This window comes from Ictalurus punctatus, chromosome 4 (assembly GCF_001660625.3).
Source record: "Ictalurus punctatus breed USDA103 chromosome 4, Coco_2.0, whole genome shotgun sequence".
Taxonomy (NCBI): Eukaryota; Metazoa; Chordata; class Actinopteri; order Siluriformes; family Ictaluridae; genus Ictalurus; species Ictalurus punctatus.
In genome coordinates this window covers 19411530-19434235 of record NC_071284.1, presented here as the reverse complement: position 1 = coordinate 19434235, position 22706 = coordinate 19411530, and the positions used below count along the sequence as shown (strand labels likewise).

General features: G+C 41.3%; 1 protein-coding gene and 1 pseudogene across 1 annotated transcript in view; one reads left to right on the top strand and one right to left on the bottom strand.

Annotated features, from left to right (window-relative positions):
* Window positions 1-7440, bottom strand: part of idh2 (isocitrate dehydrogenase (NADP(+)) 2) — a 64593-nt gene extending 57153 nt beyond the window's left edge. The window contains exon 1 of the mRNA XM_017465598.2: window positions 7240-7440. Within this exon, the coding sequence (XP_017321087.1) occupies window positions 7240-7351 (112 nt within the window). The 5' untranslated portion in view covers window positions 7352-7440. The remainder of the gene's footprint in view (window positions 1-7239) is intronic.
* Window positions 7441-15135: 7695 nt separating this feature from the next.
* On the top strand, window positions 15136-22485 carry LOC108264068 (serine/threonine-protein kinase A-Raf-like; annotated as a pseudogene).
* The last annotated feature ends 221 nt before the right edge of the window (window positions 22486-22706 follow it).

Sequence of the window (22706 nt, the reverse complement as noted above, 5' to 3'; positions counted from 1 at the left end):
GTAGTAAATTGGTTCGACCCGGTTTGTGTGTACACACCTGAGGATTTGATTGAAGAATGTTCTTCAGTTGCTGCTTTTCAGCCTCATTCAGCTGAGCAGATGATACCGTCTGATCAATTTAATCTTCCACATTCAGTTAAATCACTTCCGAAGAACATACAGGTGGGGGAGTGGAGCTGAAGAGCCCAAGCTGATGTTTCTGTTCATACCTTCCTATGCTTTTCTTGGTTTCTGGACCTTTCCATCCAGACACACAAGCATTGCCATTTTGGAAGGAATAGACAACAGACGGTGTAAGTTTAAACCCATATATCTGATCTTCTACATTTACTCATAGTTGGCTGTGGGAAATGAAGTCAAGGCCAAGGACAATTCCATATGCAAGGGCTTTGGCTGGAAGCACCACTGCAGGGGTGTTGACCTTTCCATGAAACTCAATGTCCAAAACAACCCAACCCAGAGATGACTGCTTCCCCATTGGCTAAATACAAATGACCATGGGTCCAGGGTCTTAGATTTCCATTTGAACTATTCAGTTCAACCCAGAAATGTTCATGTAGAAGAGTATAGCTGGCCCCTGTGACAACAATAGCTTTTCATACCACAACTTAATCTGTATGGGTACCACCAATTGTGATAGAATAACCATTGAATCAAAAGGAGAAGTCATTGAAGAAATCAAAGTATTTTGTCTGAGTTTGCTTGGAGGTTACTGTTGATGCAGAGGAGTTGCAGGAGGGTCCACTGTTTGAGTTGTAAGGTTTTTGCTTATTTTGGGGAGGAAAATGAGAAGAGGATGTCGATGTATACTAGGGCAACATCCAGGGAAATGGGCACCTTTGCATCGCCAACACATAGGCAGTTGTTCCTCCTTGTTGATCACCCAGATGCAATCCTTTCTGCATTTGGTTCACTTTCCGTCCCTGAAGGTTACGTTCAAATGCCAGCTGTTGGTCACGGTCTCTCAAATTGATGACCGAGCCGTACAAGATCGTCCACATTGAGAACTCTTCCACTGAGCTGACTGGCGAGGTAAGGTTTTATGTGTTTCAGAATGAGCTTTACGAAGTCTAATTCAGTCAGTTTAGGATTCCATCGTGTGCATAGAGCTCTATACAAATAAGCAAATTCTCAAAATCTCTCACAGAAAGTAAACTGAAGAAAGTCATTGTCGGTGACTCCGGGTGTCTGCTAATGCTAGCGTGCGTATGACCTGCGCCACCGCCTAGGAAGCGGCTTACACTTCTGGTTAGTAAAAAAATAACCGCTAGTGTTATATTAGAGATGATATTACCTTTCTAAAATTCACACACTAGACGGTAGTGCAGAGTGCAGTGCGAGTGTACAGTACTTCATTTGGGACACAGCTTTAGTATTTACCCTCCAAAGCGTGTTTTCAGAACAGAAGTGACGTAATGAGTAAATCTACCCCGTGCCACGCACAGACCAACTAATTGATAGAGATTCGTTGACAACGATTTTCATAATCAATTTTATCGCCGAGTTGTTGCAGCTCTAATTTTAACATACCAGTTCAATAAATTAGTCCATGTTACTGTTTTATAAGAAACAATATTGTAGTAGACCCGCTCTGTCTGATCTTTGATCAGGGGCATATGCTAATGTAAATCAAAGATTCATACGTTTCTTTTTGGTTCACTTCTCAACTTAAACTTGGAATTTTATTGTACATAATTTTCATTATTTGATATTAAAAATGCATTATGGTAACCATACCATTTAAGCCCATTTAAATTTGACATCAAATTTAAGAAACAAAAAAGAAAAAAAAAAAATGTGCACTGTTGGTTGTTTTACCCAGTTCTGCTATTTGTTACTAGAACAATATTTACTGTTGCACGTCAATCAGATATGCATGTCAATAATGAATGAGGACCTGCAATGCACATGCAGTCCTGGTTGAGCTTGAAGATAAACTTTGCTGTTCAACAGGCTCCCAGAAATATATATAATTCTGTTTTCAGCCATTACTGTTAAAACTATTGTAATGTTACATAAGGCAAAACATTACTCCCTCAATTTGGTGAGAGATAAAATGCTCCTTTAACAGAACTATTTATTGTCAAACAGAAAACCGAATTCTCCAAGTTAGCAAAGACACTGCAACGTATGGTCAAAACATTAGTGCGATAATGAGGTACATAGTCAAAGGATCAGGCATGTTAAACATGCAAATTGCACATTCTCTGATGTTTTCCATCTCACTATATCATATGTTTGATTTAACCAAATTTCAGTAAATCAGCATTTATTTTTTTCCCCCAGGTGGGCTTAGATAATACAACATGACATACTGTATAAATATTAAACGAATTATTGTTTTTATAGACTAAAGTAGTAATATGTTTTATGCTACAGTGAGGGGAAAAAAGTATTTGATCCCCTGCTGATTTTGTACGTTTGCCCACTAACAAAGAAATGGTCAGTCTATAATTTTAATGGTAGATTTATTTAAACAGTGAGAGACAGAACAAAAAAACAGAAAAACATGTCAAAAATTTTATAAATTGATTTGCATTTTAATGAGGGAAATAAGTATTTGACCCCTCTGCAAAACATGCCTTAGTACTTGGTGGCAAAACCCTTGTTGGCAATCACAGAGGTCAGACGTTTCTTGTAGTTGGCCACCAGGTTTGCACACATCTCAGGAGGAATTTTGTCCCACTCCTCTTTGCAGATCTTCTCAAAGTCATTAAGGTTTCGAGGCTGGCGTTTGGCAACTTGAACCTTCAGCTCCCTCCACAGATTTTCTATGGGATTAAGTTCTGGAGACTGGCAAGGCCACTACAGGACCTTAATGTGCTTCTTCTTGAGCCACTCCTTTGTTGCCTTGGCCGTGTGTTTTGGGTCATTGTCATGCTGGAATACCCATCCACGACCCATTTTCAATGCCCTGGCTGAGGGAAGGAGGTTCTCACCCAAGATTTGACGGTACATGGCCCCGTCCATCGTCCCTTTGATGCGGTGAAGTTGTCCTGTCCCCTTAGCAGAAAAACACCCCCAAAGCATAATGTTTCCACCTCCATGTTTGACGGTGGGAATGGTGTTCTTGGGGTCATAGGAAGCATTCCTCCTCCTCCAAACACGGCGAGTTCAGTTGATGCCAAAGAGCTCCATTTTGGTCTCATCTAACCACAACACTTTCACCCAGTTGTCCTCTGAATCATTCAGATGTTCATTGGCAAACTTCAGACGGGCATGTATATGTGCTTTCCTGAGCAGGGGGACCTTGTGGGCGCTGCAGGATTTCAGTCCTTCACGGCGTAGTGTGTTACCAATTGTTTTCTTGGTGACTATGGTCCCAGCTACCTTGAGATCATTGACAAGATCCTCCCGTGTAGTTCTGGGCTGATTCCTCACTGTTCTCATGATCATTGCAACTCCACGAGGTGAGATCTTGCATGGAGCCCCAGGCCGAGGGAGATTGACAGTTCTTTTGTGTTTCTTCCATTTGCGAATAATCGCACCAACTGTTGTCACCTTCTCACCAAGCTGCTTGGCAATGGTCTTGTAGCACATTCCAGACTTGTGTAGGTCTACAATCTTGTCCCTGACATCCTTGGAGAGCTCTTTGGTCTTGGCCATGGTGGAGAGTTTGGAATCTGATTGATTGATTGCTTCTGTGGACAGGTGTCTTTTATACAGGTAACAAACTGAGATTAGGAGCACTCCCTTTAAGAGCGTGCTCCTAATCTCAGCTCGTTACCTGTATAAAAGACACCTGGGAGCCAGAAATCTTTCTGATTGAGAGGGGGTCAAATACTTATTTCCCCTCATTAAAATGCAAATCAATTTATAACATTTTTGACATGCGTTTTTCTGGATTTTCTTGTTGTTATTCTGTCTCTCACTGTTCAAATAAACCTACCATTAAAATTATAGACTGATCATTTCTTTGTCAGTGGGCAAACGTACAAAATCAGCAGGGGATCAAATACTTTTCCCCCCCATTTCACTGTATGTGGGTGGAAACAGTTAATAAAATAGTTAATATATATTTTAGGAATCATAGTAAACATGTGAAGTGTGCCCATCCCCCATCAAATCAACTTTCGCAGAGAAATTATAGCCGTCCAAATAAGGGTACAAGCATTTTTTCAATCCGTAAAAAAAAAAAAGTTCTGTACATTTTTTATAATCTTTCTGCCCTTGCTAGAAAATATGACTGTCAGACTATATGCAGGTAGTCAGTAAAAAAACAAGACTTCTTCCTTTTCATAATGCGATGACTATTATGCTAAAAACTGCAGCATTGCATGAGCCCTGAATGAATTCACACTACCTAATGATGGAAGTCATGTGTCATGAAGTTTCTTGATAAAAGGTCCAAACAGCACCTTTTCTTTTTACCTTTGTGAGAAAAGGTAGATGAGAAAATAAGGTTTACTAGTAGAGTAAACCTTATTTTCTCATCTTCTACATTTATCCAAGTGACGGGCAGTATTAAGTGAAAAAACTAACTGAAAAATGTTAAATCAGCTAACAGAATAAAGTTATAAAAAAACAATTCCTTGTTGATTTGGTACAAGATAATGTTTTACTGTTGGGTTGATTGGGGTTGGGATTGAGGATTTTAATTCAAATAAATTACACACAGTGTTACAAATAAAATTTAGTCAATATTTACATTAACAACTGTTTGACACTTTGTATGCATGTTTTGAACGACTAAGGGAATTCAAATGGGAATATACTTCAAATATATTTCTCTCATGTGCATTCATAGAGGTGCCAATAATTGTGGCACACCTATATTTAAAGATTTTTTTTTTTTTTTATATAAACCTGTGTTTTGTTTGCAATTGTTTGATATCCATGAGAGTATTTTTGTGAACATTTAACAAAAGATCAAAAGGTTAAACAAAGAATTCAGCCACCTTTGTCCATATTTGTCCCATAAGGGTGCCAATATTAGTGAAGAGCACTATAATTTTTTTATATAATATATTTATATTATGGGTGCTTTAATTTGACATTACAGATCTTACATGCGTGACCAATTTATCACCGTGTCTACACTGCAAGTGAGGAGCACTCTAAAAGGACTCTAAATGACTTGTCCATGAGAGATTAAAGACACTGGCATTACAAGCATTCTCTAATCTCCCTTCTACCTTTGTTGATTGGTTGAACAGATCCTCTGTAGCAACACTGGCTACAACTCAATTCCAATTCCTTGAACCCTAGCTAGTGATTTACCCACCCCCTGGGTCAATAGCTGTATGAGACTATGATGACTAATGCGGCACAATATGTTATCTCCTTTACAATGGCTAGCAATTATACATGTAGGGTAATTAACATTTAAGCATTAAATGGAAAGGATATTTGACCATCTTTTTTTCCCCCCGCTTAGTACTTTGTTACTGCCCCAACCCACTACCCCTAGCTCCATTCATGTTAATTTCCCAAAACCAATTAAAAGAATTAAAATGAGATTTGTTATACACAACATAGTTGGCATTTACTAATATACTTGGGCACAGCACAAAAATGACATGTGGTGGAAACACAACTGACCTTGCTATCTAAATAAGAGAGAGGTTGTTAACAATAACTATGATTGTTCCCAAACCTGATTACAATGCTAGGCAAATTCCATCCATGGTAACTGATTTCCCAATACAGACCGTTAAAGTCAAAATGATAACTCCATTGTACTGCCTAATTCTCCCTGCCCTACTGTGTGGTGACTGCCCTTCACATGCCCTAGTCAGCCATGTGCAGCTCCAAAGTCAAAGAGGGCTTTGAGAGAAAAAAAACGTTCAAAACTAAGTGCTCAATAACTCACCACACACTAACCTCCACCAGCTGACCTTGACAGAGTATTACAACAGTGCAGAACTGAGCATAATAGCTCTTTCAATCATTCTGACAACACAGTCAAAATAATGATATTATTGCTTAATATTACCAGTTTGTGTGTAAAACTTTAATGACTAGCTAGCAGCTGTTTTCAACTCCATCCCTATATGCCATTTCCCTTAAGTTAGCCAGCCTCCACCAGCTGCCAGTTTCAAGCTAGTTGGGTTGAGCCTGTGAAGTCTCAGCCAGCTCTGTCTAATCATTTTGTAGGACTAAACCCACCAGGAGGTGGTCTGGAATCTTGGGTAATTTATATGAAACACAGTATGGTAATTGATTTCCCAGCACAAGGCACTGAAGTCAACCAGACAGCTCTTCTTGTACTGCCCAATTCTCACTGCCCTTCATGTGCCTTAGTCAGCCATGCACAGCTCCAAAGTCAGAGAGCTTTGGGGCAAAACGGTTTCTCACCACTACACTTCCTACAGCTGCTAAATAACCCATTATACGCAGTCCTTCAAAGCAGCCTTACATGAAGTTTAACACAACCTCATCATATACAAAACAACAGAAATTCCATAGAACAGTAGTAATGTGGTAAACCTAAATCACTTGTGTAAACTAAATTGAGGGTAGATTAGAATTAAGAAAAAGCTTTAAACCAACAGGCTCATGAGGCCGTAAACCACACACTTCTCCACCGGCTTGACCTTGACATCGTAAGGTGTTGCAACATGCGCAGAACTGAATGTTAATCCTCGTTTCACTCATTCTGACAACACACTACAAGCGAATAATGATCATATTGTTTAGAATGGTCAATTTGTGGGTGGAACTCTAGTGACTAGCTAGCCGCTGTAGTCAGTTCAATCCCTATACTCCATCTGTTCAAATTCAGGCGGGGGGGGGGGGGGGGGGGGGGGGGGGGTTTCGTCCGAAGGTTTAAATATGCACATCTCTTCATAAAGACATACGTGACTCAAGGTTTCCAGTAGGTTGGGCTACTTAATTAAAGTCGAAGAAAATGCATTTTATTAACACGTTTGAAACACACAAAGACGCGCTAGCGAGTTAGCCGGCCTCCCTCGGCTGCCGGTTTCAAAATAGTTAGCTCGAGCCGTTGAGGTCTCCAACAGTTCAGCAGAATTGTATTGTAGGAGATAGTCAGGAGATAGTCTGGAAAGTTTAAGGTAATTTATATGATAGACAGTGATAAGTAACATCTAACGTAAACGATACTACGGAACAGGAAAACCACTTATGCGAGCTCTTCATTCAAACAACAGAGAAATAGCGCCGCATTTAGCAAGGCTTTAAGTGCGACAATAACGCCAAATTAATTTGCCACGTCAAAAAGAAACCATCAACTACTTAATTCTAACTAGATTTAAAGACCATTACTTTAAAACTCACAGTTCCTCTGCTGTAAAGTCTGGCAAGCTTGAGCAGCAAGGACCACGGGGCTTCTGGATAAAACAGTAGCAGACCTGGTGAGAGAGCTGAGGATCTTTAGATAACCTGCCATGTTTAGCTAATAAGCTGCTTTTGTTCGACTACTCTGAACGAAGTGAAGAGTAAAATGAATGACCGTGCACTGCAATATGCCTGTGTGCGCCCCCTGCGTCACATTAAGGGAAGAGGAGGGGCTACGAGCTAGTGCCGTCTGTGCAACGTCATCGCTCATGCAGCGAGACAGTTTTTCAAGGACTGCGGCAGCAACACTCTAATTAATTGATCTCCGATTTTATTAATTTTCATTTGCCGATTTTATTATTTTTGTTATTTTTTCATTCTGAGATGTATAACCAGAATTCAATTCAGTTTGGACATTACAACCACATAAAAAAAACTCTAGAAGGATTTATGTAGGCTAGATTGATCATATTGAAATTAAATCAATCTATCAATATAAATAATAAATTATAGTATTCGCTAAAGAGTAAATAATTATTCTAGCAAAATGTCATATTCGCAAATGCAATCATTCCAAACCATATGTGTGTATGTGGATGGTGCCCTGTGATGGATTGGAGTATTCCTGGGATAAGCTCCGGATCAGAGGCATACTGGGGCTGACTGAGGTGACAGCCAATGAAGCACTGGTGGTCAACTGCGGGAGGAAAAAAGAATATATCCCCATTATATGCCAATGTTATTAATATGGCAAGATTAACTGATGGTAGATTGTGCATTAAATTATTAATTAATTTAATAATTTAACAAATTAATGGCTAATCACCTCTCCTACTGCTGTCTGACATCCCCCTGAAATGTATGAGCATAACACTTTTCAGTATAATTGTACAAATCACTTGGTGATTTTATTTAATTTAATTTTTGGACAATATTTAAAATGTTATGATAATCCGCATTAGAATATGCAATGTGTCAAAGATTATAATGTACAATGGATAGGAATAAACCCTCATTCCTTCCTCGTACTGCTAAGGACCATGCTAAATTTAGCTGTGGCTGAGTTACCATACTGGGAGAAGGAATGAGAAGGGTGCAATCATATGACAACAGAACTACAGTCAGCCAGAGTTTAGTGCAGAGACTGCAAAGTTAACCTTAAGTAAGTTTTGAGTAAAAGCCTTTACTCAAGATTTATTGTACTTGAAGTATGGAAGTTAAATAATGGTGCAATGAAATGTCAAAAAGTATGTATTGTGTTTGTATTTCCAAATGTAAATTCACCTCCTTATAACCGATAAGTGAATGCTGGAGTTGCCAAAACAGATTACAAGTGAAGTGTACTGAGCACTTTCTCTTGCCAGTAGCTCATATGGAAATGCAGCTGAGATGCATTCAGTATTGGTATTGATCAGATCAGTATTGAGTACCAAAAATCATGTACTTGTGCTCAGTCTTTAAGTTGTTTAAGCCACAAAGACGTATGAAAAATATGTCACTCTTAATGCCTGAACTTTTTAGGGTAGTTTCAGGTGTTTTTGTGATGTTGGGGTGAAATTTTTTGCTGAGACCTGGCAAGGCTGCACACCAGATAGCTAATGTTTAATTTTGTTGCATTCTAATGCACAGCTTCTGTTTCATTATGTGCTGTGAAATTCTTATTCTACAAATCCTCCCAGCAAGCTCTGACATGCAGGACATAAGGAAAACACAAAAACATACATTACAAATAGTGCAAAAACATGTGCAAGAGAACGTGTATATGTGCAATGTAAACATGTGAAAAGGCCTGTAGTGATAGGCTCAGTAGTGGTCCATGATGTTGTTCTCGTGTAAATGAGTATGTGGGATAGGCAGGGTGGGTTAATGCTGGGCACTTTTCAAGATCAGAGGGCAAATTGAGTCTGCACTGTTGGGGGGAGGGGTAGTGGATAAGAGTCATTCACAAGCCTGATGACCTGTTGGTAAAAACTGTTTTTCAGCCTTGTAGTTCTTGCTTTTGCACTCCCGTATCATCTGCCTGATAGTAGGAGTATGAATAGCCTGTTTGGGGGGTGGCTATTGTCCTTAATTATGTTGTGGGCCCTCCTGATGACCCTGACCTGGTAGAGGCTCTCCAGTGTTGGTACAGTAAGGCTGTTCCAGAGATGGTTTGGGTGGCTTTCACCACTCTCTGTATCGCCTTATGGTTCAGAGATGTGCAGCTTCCAAACCAGACTGTGATGGAGTTCATGAGGATGCTCTGGATTGTACACCTGTAGAAGCTGCTGAGAGTTCTGCTTGGCCGCCAAATTTCCTCAGCGTTCTCAAGAAGTACATGCATTGCCAAGATTTCTTCACCGGGTGTGTAGTATTGTGAGTCCATTGCGAGTATTTGAAAGTGCTCACTCTCTCCACCTTTGTCTCGCCAATGTGCAGTGCTGCTCCCACCTCCTCCATGGATCAACAATCATCTCCTTTGTTTTATTAACATTTAGGGAGAGATTGTTGTCTTGACACCACTTCACTAGGTCAGCCACTTCCATCCTGTACTCATCACCCCCAGTTATCAGTCCAATGACTGTAGTATCATCAATAAATTTGATGATGCTGGTGTTTTTCTGGGACGACACACAGTTGTGGGTGAAAAGCAAGGGTGCCAATTCCTATGTTTATACTTATTGTCCTGGATGTGTGATTCCTTATTCTAACAGACTAGCGTCTGCCTGTTAGAAAGTCCGGAACCCAGTTGCAGAGGGTAGGTGGCACACCAAGTGTGTTAAGCTTGTTGGTCAGCTTAGATGGTATCACCACGTTGAATACTGAACTATAGTTGATAAACTTTTTGATCATAGAATTTTTATTGGAAATTTGCATTTTACACATTATAACACCACACCCAACAACCCCAACAAAACAACCACAGCCAAAACCAAAAGAAAAGGGGAAACAAAAGACAATAACAAACAATCAAAGAAAAACACACACACATAAAAAAAAAGGTAAGATGATAAGTGTTTACCGTCTACCTTTCCTCAATCCACCTCCAGGGTGCGTACATCATTGAAGTAGGTAATAAATTGTTGCCATTTTCCCAAAAATGAGTCACCCCTGCCTCTGATGTTGTACTTGATTTTTTCAAGTTTTAAAAGGAACATTAAGTCTTTAAGCCAGACTGATATAGAGGGGGGGGTTGTGGAGAAGTCCAAGACAACAATATTCTGCGCCGAGCAAGTAACAATGCAAAGGCCACAACACTAGCTTGTTTATGGTTCAGAGGCTGACGCTGAGATGAAACACCAAACATGGCAATTAAAGGACAGACATCCAATTTGATTTTAAGAACATCGGACATAGTTTCAAAGAAAGAGTTCCAAAAGGTCTGCAGTTTGGGACAGCGTGCAAACATATGACTCAGGTTACAGGGCGAAAGTTTGCATTTTTCACACATGTCAGGAACATTGGGATATATTTTAGACAATTTACTCCTAGAGAGGTGAGCTCTGTGGGCTACTTTAAATTGTATGAAACTAAGTCTAGCACAGGACGTGGTGGTACGTATATTATCTAACGCTCTGCCCCAGTAATCATCCTCAAGCTCCAGGCCCAATTCCTCTTCCCAAGCACTAATGGTTTTGATATTGTAAAAATCGTCCTGTGACAAGATCGTTGCATATATCCGTGAGATAATGCCACCCTTATGAGGATCCAGCTTGAACACTTCTTCCCATGCAGACTTTGTAGGTAAGGAGGATAAACCAGTGAATAGGGAAGAGACACAATGCCTAATTTGAAAGAAACAGAATAGGTGAGACAGAGGCAGACTGAATGACGAGGACAACTCAGAAAAGTTTGCAAACACATTATTAATGAAAAGATCCTCAAAGCATTTCAGACCCTTCTTTTCCCACCAAGAGAATGTGGAATCTATAAAGGAGGGGGGAAAGAGGTGGTTATTACATATTAGTGCCATGGTTGAGGCTGAGATAGATTTAAAATGATGGCGAAACTGATAGAAAATTTTTATAGAGGTACATACTATTGGATTATCCTTGTGTTGTGAAAGGGTTGTAGGAAGGGAGGAGAACACCGTAGCAGGGAGGGAGGTTGAAATACAAGACATTGCTTCTAAGTGGCACCATGGAAGAGAGGGAGGCTGCACCCAGAGCACCAGTTTCTGAATATTAGCCGCCCAATAATAATACATGAAATTGGGCAATGAGAGGCCACCACTTAGTCGACTTTTTTGAAGTGAACATTTGGAGACCCTGGGAGTTTTTCCCTACCCATATGAAAGAGGAGATTAATTAGTCTATATTCTTGAAGAAAGATTTGGGTAAAAACAAAGGGATGGATTGAAAAAGGTAGAGGAATTTTGGAAGAATGTTCATTTTTACCGTGTTTATTCTACCAAGAGGGGATAATGGTAGAGCTGCCCATCTTTGAAAGGCTGACTGCATGTATGAAATTAAGGGTGTAAAATTCGCAGCCATTAATGCAGAATAGGAATGGGTGACATTAGCTCAGAGATATTTGAATTTTGAATCCTCCAAATGAAAAGGTATTAGAGTTTGTTTTATCTTTTGGCCAGATTTGTTTATGGGTAAGCATTCACGCTTTTGTAGGTACAGTTTATTCCCTGAAAAATTCCCAAAGTCATTTAATACACGTATTATCTCTGAAATATATGCAATTGGATCTGTAACATAAAGTAGTAAGTTGTCGCTATGGCAAAAAGTAAGGGAGACAGAGGACATCCCTGGCACATACCCCGTTCACAGAGTAAAATAGTCAGATTTAGCATCGTTGGTATATATGGAAGCTTGTGGTTCCACATATAATAAATGGATCCATGATATCAGTCCATCCCCAAAGCCGAACCTCTTTAGCACTATAAAAAGATATTCCCATTCTATCCTATCAAACGCCTTTTCTGCATCCAAAGAGTTGACCACTTCAGAGGAGTCGCTGTTTATTGTTTTGAATACAAAATACTAAGCAGAGTACGACTATTAGAAAAGGAATGCCGTCCTTTTATAAATCCGGTTTGCTCCTCTGAAATAATGCTAGGAAGAATCCCCTCTAAACGAGAGGCCAAAAGTTTGGCTAAAATCTTGACATCAACATTGAGGAGGCTAATAGGTCTATACGAATTACATAATGTTGGGTCCTTCCTAATTTGAGCAATAGATTTATAGATGCTTGTCTCAATGTTTGTGGCAAGTTCTGTACCTAGTTACCTAGTTCTAAGGATTCCTTGAATACAGCCAGAAGTAATGGGGCCAATGCAACATGAAATTTCTTATAAAATTCGGAAGGAAACCCATCCAGGCCAGGTGATTTCTTAGATTGCAATGAATTGACTGAGTTAATGATCTCATCTAAGGTGATGGGGCTGTCAAGTTCAGATGCCAATAAAGGGTCAACTCTGGGAAAATCAATATTTCTAAGAAAATGGTCCATGTTACCTGAATTGTCAGGAGCCCCAGCTGTGTATGAAGATGAGTAAAAACTTTTAAAAGTTGAATTAATTTCTACAGGATCTGAGGTTAATGCACCACTGGACTGCATAATCTAAGTAATAGAGCGCGAAGCCGCTCAGCTACGCAATTGGTGAGCCAACAACCGACCGACCTTATCTCCATATTCATAATAATTGCCACGCGTATGTAAAAACAGCCTCTCCGCCTCACCTGTCGATAACAAATCAAACTCTGCCTGCAAATTAACCTTTGTTTATGCAGCTCAGGGGTCGGGTTGAGAGCATATTGGTCGTCAATAGCTCGAATATTATCAGATAACTCTTTTTTCTTATGCTTGCATTGCTTATTGGCATGAGCAGAATAAGAGATTATCTGTCCCCTTAAGAAGGCCTTTAGAGTTTACCAAAGTAAAGCGTAAGAGGCTGAATCAGTTTGATTAATAAGAAGAAAATCATCTATCGAAGTAGAAATATACTTGCAAAATGCTGAATCGGATAAAAGTAGAGAATTAAGCCTCCATGGTGGGCGAAAGGAGTCAATGTCAAGAATGTCAAGACTTAGAGGAGCGTGGTCTGAAATAAAAATTGGTAGATATTCAAAGTTTACAACCAGAGAAATTAGAGAAAAAAGTAATCATTGCGAGAAAAAGATTTATGTACGTGAGAAAAAAAAAGAATATTTTCTCACTGTGGGGTTAAAATACCTCCACAGATCTATGTAACCATTCTGAACTATAAACTCAGAAAATACCTTTGCCATTGCAGAGGGAGCCTTTGCAACAGCGCTAGATTTGTCCAAAACTGGGTCAATGACACAGTTTAAATCTCCCCCAAATATCAAGAGATGTGTGTTCAAAGCAGGAATCTTTGACAACAAATTCTGAGCAAAAGGAGCATTATCAAAATTCAGGGGATATACATTCACCAAAACTATTGGCGTTTCTGAAATTTTCCCTTACACAATCACATATCTACCATTTTCATCAGAAACAACATTATCAAAGGAAAAGGGCACAGTCTTACTTATCAGGATAGAAACTCCCCTGGACCTGGAATCAAAATTGGAGTTGAACATATGCGATGTCCAGCGAGCTTGGAGTCTGCGTTGATCCCTGAGACGGAGATGAGTTTCCTGAAGAAATGCAACGTCAGGTTTTTGTAGTTTTAAATGTGTCAAAATCTTGGATCTTGTAATGGGACCGTTCAGACCATTCACATTCCAACTTAGGAATCTGAACAAGCTTCGGGTATTTTCCATCAATTTAGATTAGTACATAATGGAGAACAGAGAGGTTGATATCAATAGGGGGGAAAAAACCCAACAAAGGAAAAAAATTAATAAATAAAAATAAATTTAAAAAAATAAATAATATTTAAAAAGTTTAAAAAAAAGAGGCAAAAGCCAAAAAAAAAAAAACCCCTACACAACAACACAGCATCCCCCCCCCTCCCCCCCACCCTCCTGCCCACCCTCCTGCCCACCCTATAGTTGATAAACAGCATTCGACATAGCTGTCCTTGTTCTCTAGGTGTGTGAGGGCAGTATGTATTGCTGTGTTGATGGCGTCCTTTGTGGACCTATTTGTTCTGTATGCGAACTGGAGAGGGTCCAGAGTGCCCAGTGTGATGGTCTGGATGTGATTCATGACGATTCTCTCAAAGCACTTCAGCACTATTGGAGTCAGTGCTGTAGTAGATTGGTAAATGATGGCAGTAAGTTGATTAAGGTTAAAATGATCAGGAATGTGTTTCAGAGGTACCAGATATACTAAAACTGGTCATCTAAGCTGTGTTTAATTACAATATTCCTCGGGACATGTTTGGTATCATTATATCCCTATTTCATAGTGAATGATGTGGTGATATCATAAATATCATGTGGATTTAGGAGACAACATTTACAATATATGTTGCAATATGTGCCTCTTTCTCCACCCACCCACACACACACACACACACACACACACACACCCTGGTTTGCACGGGAGACATTCTTGCTTTGTTCCCGCGGACTCATGCTACAGTCACACATACAACGATTTTATCGCTGCAAGTCGCAAGTCACTGTACTATGAAGTCGCAGGTAGGTGTTCCTACTACTGGTTGTCATAGTAACATGGGTGGCGCAACTAACTTCCACTTTTGACAACAAAATAGTTTTCCTACTGCTAAAATGAAACCTTCTGGAGGGAGAGGATCTTATATAAAATTCACCAGTGTACTGTATATATGCATCATATCCTACGAAATGAAGGAGAAGCGGTGTGTGCTCGGCCATCAAAAGCCAAACACCAATTAGCTTAGCTTATGGCCTTAGCACGTTTAAAGCAAAATAATAATAATGAAACACACTCACTTTTTCTTGCAATTGAGCAAAATCCCGGTGTAGCTCCTGTCTCAGCATCTCCATCAGGGTGTCATTTACTATATGTTCGATGGTGACCGGGAGCCAGACCGCAGCTCTTCGGCCGTGGCCTCCGTGCTTCCTGGGTGAAGTGTCCAGCTTGGTGCTGCTCATTCTCGGGCTCCGAAGCAGCGAACACTTCACCCACAATAGGAGCTACACTGGGATTTTGCTCGATTGCCACAAAAAGTGAGTGTTTCATTATAATTAATTAATAATTAAATTAATTAATTTATTTATTGCTTAAACCTGCTAAGATTCTAATATAAGCTAAGCTAATTGGCTACTGCCACAATGGAACTGCTTCTGCTAGTGAGCACGGGTGGCCACAGATGACGTGTGCTCTAATGTCTTCAATCCCATTGGTAGTCGCTGCACCAAGTCACTCCAAATTTGCCTAAAGATAAACTTTTCTCAACTTTCCAAGTCGCTGAACATGCCAATATCCGGTCACCAATGGTTGCCGGAAGTCGCCAGCTCTCATTGAAAATGAACAGTTTCTGATCACATTGTTGCTGCGAGTCGCTCTATGTGTGAATGTACCTTCATTCTCAGCAACTTAATTAGGGGTCAAGCCCTGAAGGGAATATTGTATTCATTAGTTTTCTTCTTCTTCCTCTTCTTAATCTTCTTCTTATTTTTATTGTTCTGCTTCCGCTCTTGAGTCTATGGCAGCCCATAGAACCGCTTACGGGAAAGTTATGAATTTTAGCACATATATAGAGAATAGGCTAATATGTTAAGACAGCAAATTTGGAGTCTCTAACTCAATGCCTCTAGTGCCACCAACTGTCCAAAGTCATGAAAATTTTTCCACCACTTTGAATTTTCTGAAAAACCTACTTTTTCGAACCTGTCCTAGGTCGTTTACCCGATTTGCATGAAGATTGGTGTGCATCATCTAGAGACACTTGTGACAAAAAGATATACACAAAGATAATTTTGATAAACCACTGAATGGTGCTTGAATGAATTTGACGGCGAGCACGCCAAAATGGAAGTGAGGGTATATCTCCGTAATGCTTTCAAGGATTGTTGAAACTTGGAATGTGTCATCAGCATTAGCATCAGAACAGCACCACCTAGTGATCACGAGATATGAAAAAAGCAAATTTTTGCTTATTACATCTGAACAGTTTGTCATAAAATCCTCAAATTGGTCTCATTAGATTCAGGGGGGCATACCAAGTCCAACGATATGAAAAATTTGGCCATGTCAGCCATTTTCCATGTCAGCCATTTTGAATTTAGACATAAAATGCTGTATTTTACGAATGACTTGGCATATCATTACAAAACTTGGTATGTGTCTTTGAGACAATGCTCTGAAGGGACTCAAAAAGTTTTGGTACAGCTCCACCTTGTGGTCAAAAATTATAATGCCCTTTCTAAAAATGCTAATAGGTATTAGACTCCTTTTGCCTACTGTCATGAAACTGGTCTTGATAGATTCCATGTTTATGCTGAGAATAATGATAATTATGTCATGGTCGAGCAAACGTCCACTATTTTCTAAATGTTTGAAAATCTACTTTTTCGAACTTCTCCTAGACGTTTTGGCCGAAAATTGGCCTGCATCATCTAGATGTGCTCATGACAAAAACTTATTCACAGAATTTTGATAAACCGGTTTCGAATTTTGAATGGTGTTTCAATGAATTTGAAGAACATGCTAAGTTTAATTTGAGGTTGTATGTACACTACGCTTTGAGGGATTGTGACGAAATCACCATTACATCTTGAGGTGACCTGCAGAGTTTTGGCCCACTGCCCCCTACTGGTAAGGAGATAGCAAAAACAGCATTTTTTTTCAGTTTCGGAACAGCACCACACTGGATAAAATTTCTAAGAAGTAGCTATTTTTAGTTATTTTTAAAATAAATGTTTTTTTTTATGATTGAAAGTTCACTTTTTCTAACTCCTCATATACTGTTCATCAGACTCTAACGAAAAACATGTCACAAAGCTTATTTTGCTTCTCATGGTGCTGATAACTGGCTTGACCCAGGTATTGCTGCTTGCAGCTATATTTAACATATAGTTCCTAATCAGCTGGGGGTCCATCTTGCCATAAAACACATTGTTTCATTTCCCATTTGGTATCTTGGTCACATACATTTCAAAGAGGCTCAGGGGTATAAGAAGATATGTTTGGTATAACCCAAGGTTGGCTTTGTAACATCAGTTGGCTTTGTAACATCAGTGGGCTGGTAACATAGGAGAAAGTCTTTTTACCATCAGAGATGCTTTAACATCAAGCATCTTATGTCCTTGATACAGATCAACATTTTGTAAGTTCTCCTTGTTTCTGTTTTCTGTATATCATTAATTTGTGTTTGTACAATAAACCCATTCATTATTTTATCTGTAAATACTCAGTGGTTCTTCTGAAAAAGTATGATGCACTAAGAGTGCATGACCCATATGTCTTGTATAGTTACTAGAAATAGTTACTTAAGCTAGAGAGAATTCAGCCCGGAGGACATTCCCCGAAGCAGAGGAACCATCAGCGCACAGTGGTGAACGTGCGTCCAGGTCAGACGGTGTACGACAGTCTGGACAAAGCACTCAAGGTGCGAGGCCTCACTCAGGACTGTTGCGCCCTTTTCCTCCTCGAAGGTCGTAAAAGGCTGACAGAATGGAACACTGACATCACGCCGCTCGTCAGCGAGGAGCTTCTCGTCGAGGTTTTGGATCGTAAAACCTTCTTTAAGTTAGCGTACTGTGACTTCTGCCACAAGTTCCTGTTCAACGGCATCCAGTGCCAGACGTGCATCTACAAGTTCCACCAGCACTGCAGCAGCAAAGTTCCCACGGTCTGCCTGGACATGGACACCATAAAACGGAGTGCACGAGACTGCGCGGCGGTCACTGATATAGTCGTGTCCGATCCTATCCCCAGTGACATCCCCTTAACGCCCGAGCCTGCTTGTTCAGCGCTGCTGTCGCCAGCCTCGGTGTTCCACTTCCCCATGCCAGGAGGGGACGGCCTGGCCCTGCAGAGGCTCTGCTCCACATACCCCCAACGTCCACATGGTCAGCACGCTGCGGCCTGGAGCGGCCAGCATCATCAAGGAGGCATTAAAATCCAACAGCCCAATGGGACCAGAACCCTCTCCCAAACCCTCGACCAGTCCGCCTCACCTAGGCTCTCCGGGCCGAAAACCGCCCAAATCGCCTCCGGAGCGCAAACCGGCCCCCATCCTTGACGGAAAAATCTAAAGGAATCAGCGTTACAGAGACTCGAGCTACTACTGAGAAGTGCCCTCGCACCAAGTGACTACGCAGAAGCGCATCGGCGCCGGCTCCTTCGGCACCGTCTTCAAGGGCAAGAGGCACGGCAACATAGCCATCAAGATTCTGAAAGTGTCCGAGCCGACACCAGAGCAGCTGCAGGCCTTCAGGAACGAAATGCAGGTCCTATGGAAGACGCACCATGTCAATATCTTGCTGTTCATGGGCTTCATGACAAAGCCGCACTTCTCCATCATCACGCAGTGGTGTGAAGACAGCGGCCTCCACCGCCACCTGCATGTCACCGAGACCAAATTCGAAACCATCAGGCGCATCGATGTGGCACGCCAGACGGCACAAGGCATGGACTACCTACATGCCAAGAATATCATTCATCATGACCTGAAATCTAATAATATCTTCCTGCACGAAGGTTGGACGGTGAAGATCCGCGACTTCGGCCTGGCCACGGTCAAGTCCCGCTGGAGTGGCTCGCAGCTGGAGTAGCCCAGCGGATCCATTCTCTGGATGGCTCCGGAGGTGATCCGCATGCAAGACCCGAACCCTTACACCTTTCAGTCAGACGTGTACGGCTACGGCGTGGTGCTGTTCGAGCTCATGTCCGGCACGCTGCCATACTCCAATGTCAACAACCGTGACCAAATCATTTTCATGGCTACCTGTCACAAGACCTCAGCAAGCTGTACACTAACTGCCCCAAGTCCATGAAACGTCTCATCGTCGACTGTCTGAAATTCAAACAGGACGAAAGGCCCCTCTTTCCTCAGATCCTGGTGGCCATCGAGCAGATGCAGGATCTCTTGCCCTAGATCGAGCGCGGCGCCTCGGAGCCGTTTCTGCACCGCGCTGTTCACGCTGAGGACCTGAACCCGATGCTGCTGCACCCCACCTGCACCAGTTGGTTTGCACTTTTAACATTTGAAAATACGTACATGACGAGCGAACACTACGCGTTTTCTAAAGCACCCGTACCTTCCTGTCATTTTTAAAAATTTATTTATTCTTTTTTAAAAAAAAAAACATAAAAATTGCACTCTCATGTGGCTTCGTTAGTTGATCGGTTGTGCAGATTATCCCAGTAATCAGCGTGTTACCGTTTTGTTACCGTGGTAACGGAGCACGTTTATCCTTGCGCAGAGCGAGGTTCCTGTCAGATATCCGTTCCTCTTATCCTCAGCCCTTAGTAAACAGGAAGTAGTTACAGTTCCCTCTGAAAGTATTGGAAAGGCAAGGCCAATTCGTTTGTCACTATACACCAACGAGATGAAAAGATGGGTATGAGACGAGAGGTTGGGATTTCGGCTTTTCGACATCTAGAAATGTTGAACGATATAAAGCGCAGAACCTTTTGAACCACAGAATCAAGCCTGTGGCTCGCTGACCTCGCTGGACTGTTGGTCTCTTCTTTTGTGATGCTTTTCCGGACTTTTGCCGCAGCCTCTTTCAGTTTGTTGTTTGTTTCGGGGGGGGGGGAGTGATGCGTCTCCTCTTCAGTTGGTGAAGCGATGTGCACGCTCAGTTGGGTTAAGGTCCGGTTTCTCAGCTTCGAAACTTGCTTGCTTTTCTCATGTAGACAGCTCCCTGATCTTCATGTTGGCTTATCCTGTTTAACAACAAACGCAGCCTTCACGGGTGAAAGCGACGGTGGACAAAATCAAGAGCGGATGTTCAGAGCTATTTATTGTTTAATCAATCGAACAGGACACACCTTGGTTAACGAGAAACACCTGTCAGCTAACATGTTCCAATATTTTTGCTTGCCTACAGATTGGGTGGTCTGATACAAAAATGCGCTGTATTCTACATCATTTAACACATCTCTATATGTACGTATAAATAGCAGGAAATAAAAGCTGAAAACTCTAAAAAAAATAAATAAATAAATAAATAAATAATAGTTACTTAAGCTAAAGTTATAGTAGACACATTTAAAGTCAACCCCTGACAAACTAAAAGAAAAGGCTAATACTTGCAAGTTTAAACAGAAACTCTTACAAGAAAAATAGGACAGGACTAGGCTTGCACGTTGATAGAAACCTCTGAGCTAACAACGTAATGGTTTAATAAAGAAGCTATATAAAACCCTCTGACGTAGAAACATCATTTTAATGAAAGCTTTGCTTGAAGCTACTTTAGAGTAAATACTGTTAGAACGCTGAGATTTTAAACTTCCAGCACTAACTAGATTATTCTTTGGAGTCATATAAAAAAAGTTAACAGTTATTATTAATTGGAGTCAGGTAATCAATTTAATGGAGTCAGATATTTAAGTCATAAACTGAAACACACATCGAACCTTTGTTTGTACCTATTTCTGTATTTGGTTATAGGAGAGCAGTGGGCTAAATAATAAACCCTTTATATTTTAGCCCTACAGTGCAATGGGCCGGTAGTCATCGAGACAGTTTGCTTTATTGTTTTTTTGCAGTGGTAGGATGGTGGTCTTCCTCAGACAGGTGGGAATTGAGGCTTGTGTGAGGGAAAAGTTGAATATATATGTGAAGACAGCAGCTAGCATCAATGAGCACATTCTGAGTGCTCATCAGGGCCACTGAAACCTCACAGTTTATCCAAGTCTTTTGGTTAGGGTATGTCCGGATCTGATAAGTGGGCACAATGTTGTCACTGCAGATGCTTATGTAGCTGGTTACTTCTGAATTGTAGTCTAGTATGTTTTTCTCCCTTGTAGGGAAATTAACATGCTGCTGGTATGTTGGAAGCACATTCCGTAAATCACAGTGATTGAAGTCACCTGCAACAATAAACACAGCATCTGGATGTGTGGTTTCTTTTGTGTTTAGTGTCGTACAGAACCCTAAGTGCTGTCTATTGAGTTTGCATATGGCGAAATGTAAACAGCCAGGGGAAATACAGAGGTGAACTCTCTCTGCAGACAAAAGGGCCTGCATTTCACTAAAGAAAAGTTCTGCATCACTCAAGCAGTGCTTACTGACAATCTGCATATCCGGCATCACCAGTTGTTAATGTAGATGCAAGTTCCCCCACCTTTGTGTTTTCCAGATGCCGCTGTATGATCCCTGCAGTGGATGGAGTGCATCTGCAGCTGAACCGCTGAGTCCGGTGTGTTATCAAATAGCCAGGTTTCTGTGAAAATGAGTGCTCAGCAATGTCTAATTTCTTGCTGCGATATGATCCTGGTTCTAAATTCTTCCAGCTTGTTTTTGAGTGATCGGACATTTGCTAGCAGTAGGCTAGGGAGAGGCAGTCAGTTTTCCCTAGCCATTAGCCTAGCATGTAGCCTATCTCTCTTGCCTCATCGCCACTTGGATTGCTCTTACCCCTGGCTGTGCTGATCACTTGATTCTGGTGTTGATAAACCTTGCTGGCATGAGCTCGGATGCAGGAGGTAATCCAGATCTGAAAGACTGAAAGTAAGCTTGTATGTTTGTTTTCCAATTTCCAGTAGTGTTTCTCTGTCATATGTAATCATTGCAGATAATATATGTACATTTCAGGAGTTAAGAACAACTAAATAAACAAAAATAAATTACAGATAACAATGGCTACAGGAGGAGTACACAGAAACATCTGCCATGGTGAGTGCCACCTTGGTAACTCCATCTAACTTAAGAATTAACTTTATAATTTATATATGTTAATAACGTGACAGAATACTTTGCCTGATCATAGATGCAGCAGGAAGACGGAGGAGACATCGCGCTAAGGAAAACAAGCAAACTGTCCCAGCTTTGGATTCAATCCAGTTTCCTTAGTGGACTATCATAGATCTCAGAGATCCGTATGATGGGTTTTTTGGCTACCCTGAATATTTTCTTGTTGACTGCCACCTCTATTTTGCAAGCCTAGCGGACCCCAAGCCTGGCGAGAAGCAATGGCTAAGGTTCATTTTGTCCCATTTTTTTGGCCCAGCCCAACAGTGGCACAGTGTCTAGTGAACATAGGATCCAGAGGACTAGAGAATGTAACACAGTTTGTAGGACTATTTGTGATGGTGTTCGTCAGTCGAGAATCCAGGGCCGTCCTGGAGGATCTTTTAGGGGAGGCCAGCCTCACAGATAATCCTGCCTTGCCATTCACCATCTATTATGAGCAGGCAAACTGGATGACGTCCCCCCCAAAGCTCTTGCCTAAGACCCACTGCTGAGCTCCAGACAGAGGTCAACATGGCGACCTCATCTCCAGAGCTCCAGCCAGGGACCCACAAAGCAGTCTCCCCTGTGGAGCTCCAGCCAGAGGTCAACATGTTGACCTCAACTCCAGCGCTCCAGCCAGTGACCCACGAGGCAGACTCTCCTGTACAGCTCCAGCGAGAGGTCAACGTGGCGACCTCATCTCCAGAGCTCCAACATGAGACCCATGAGGTGG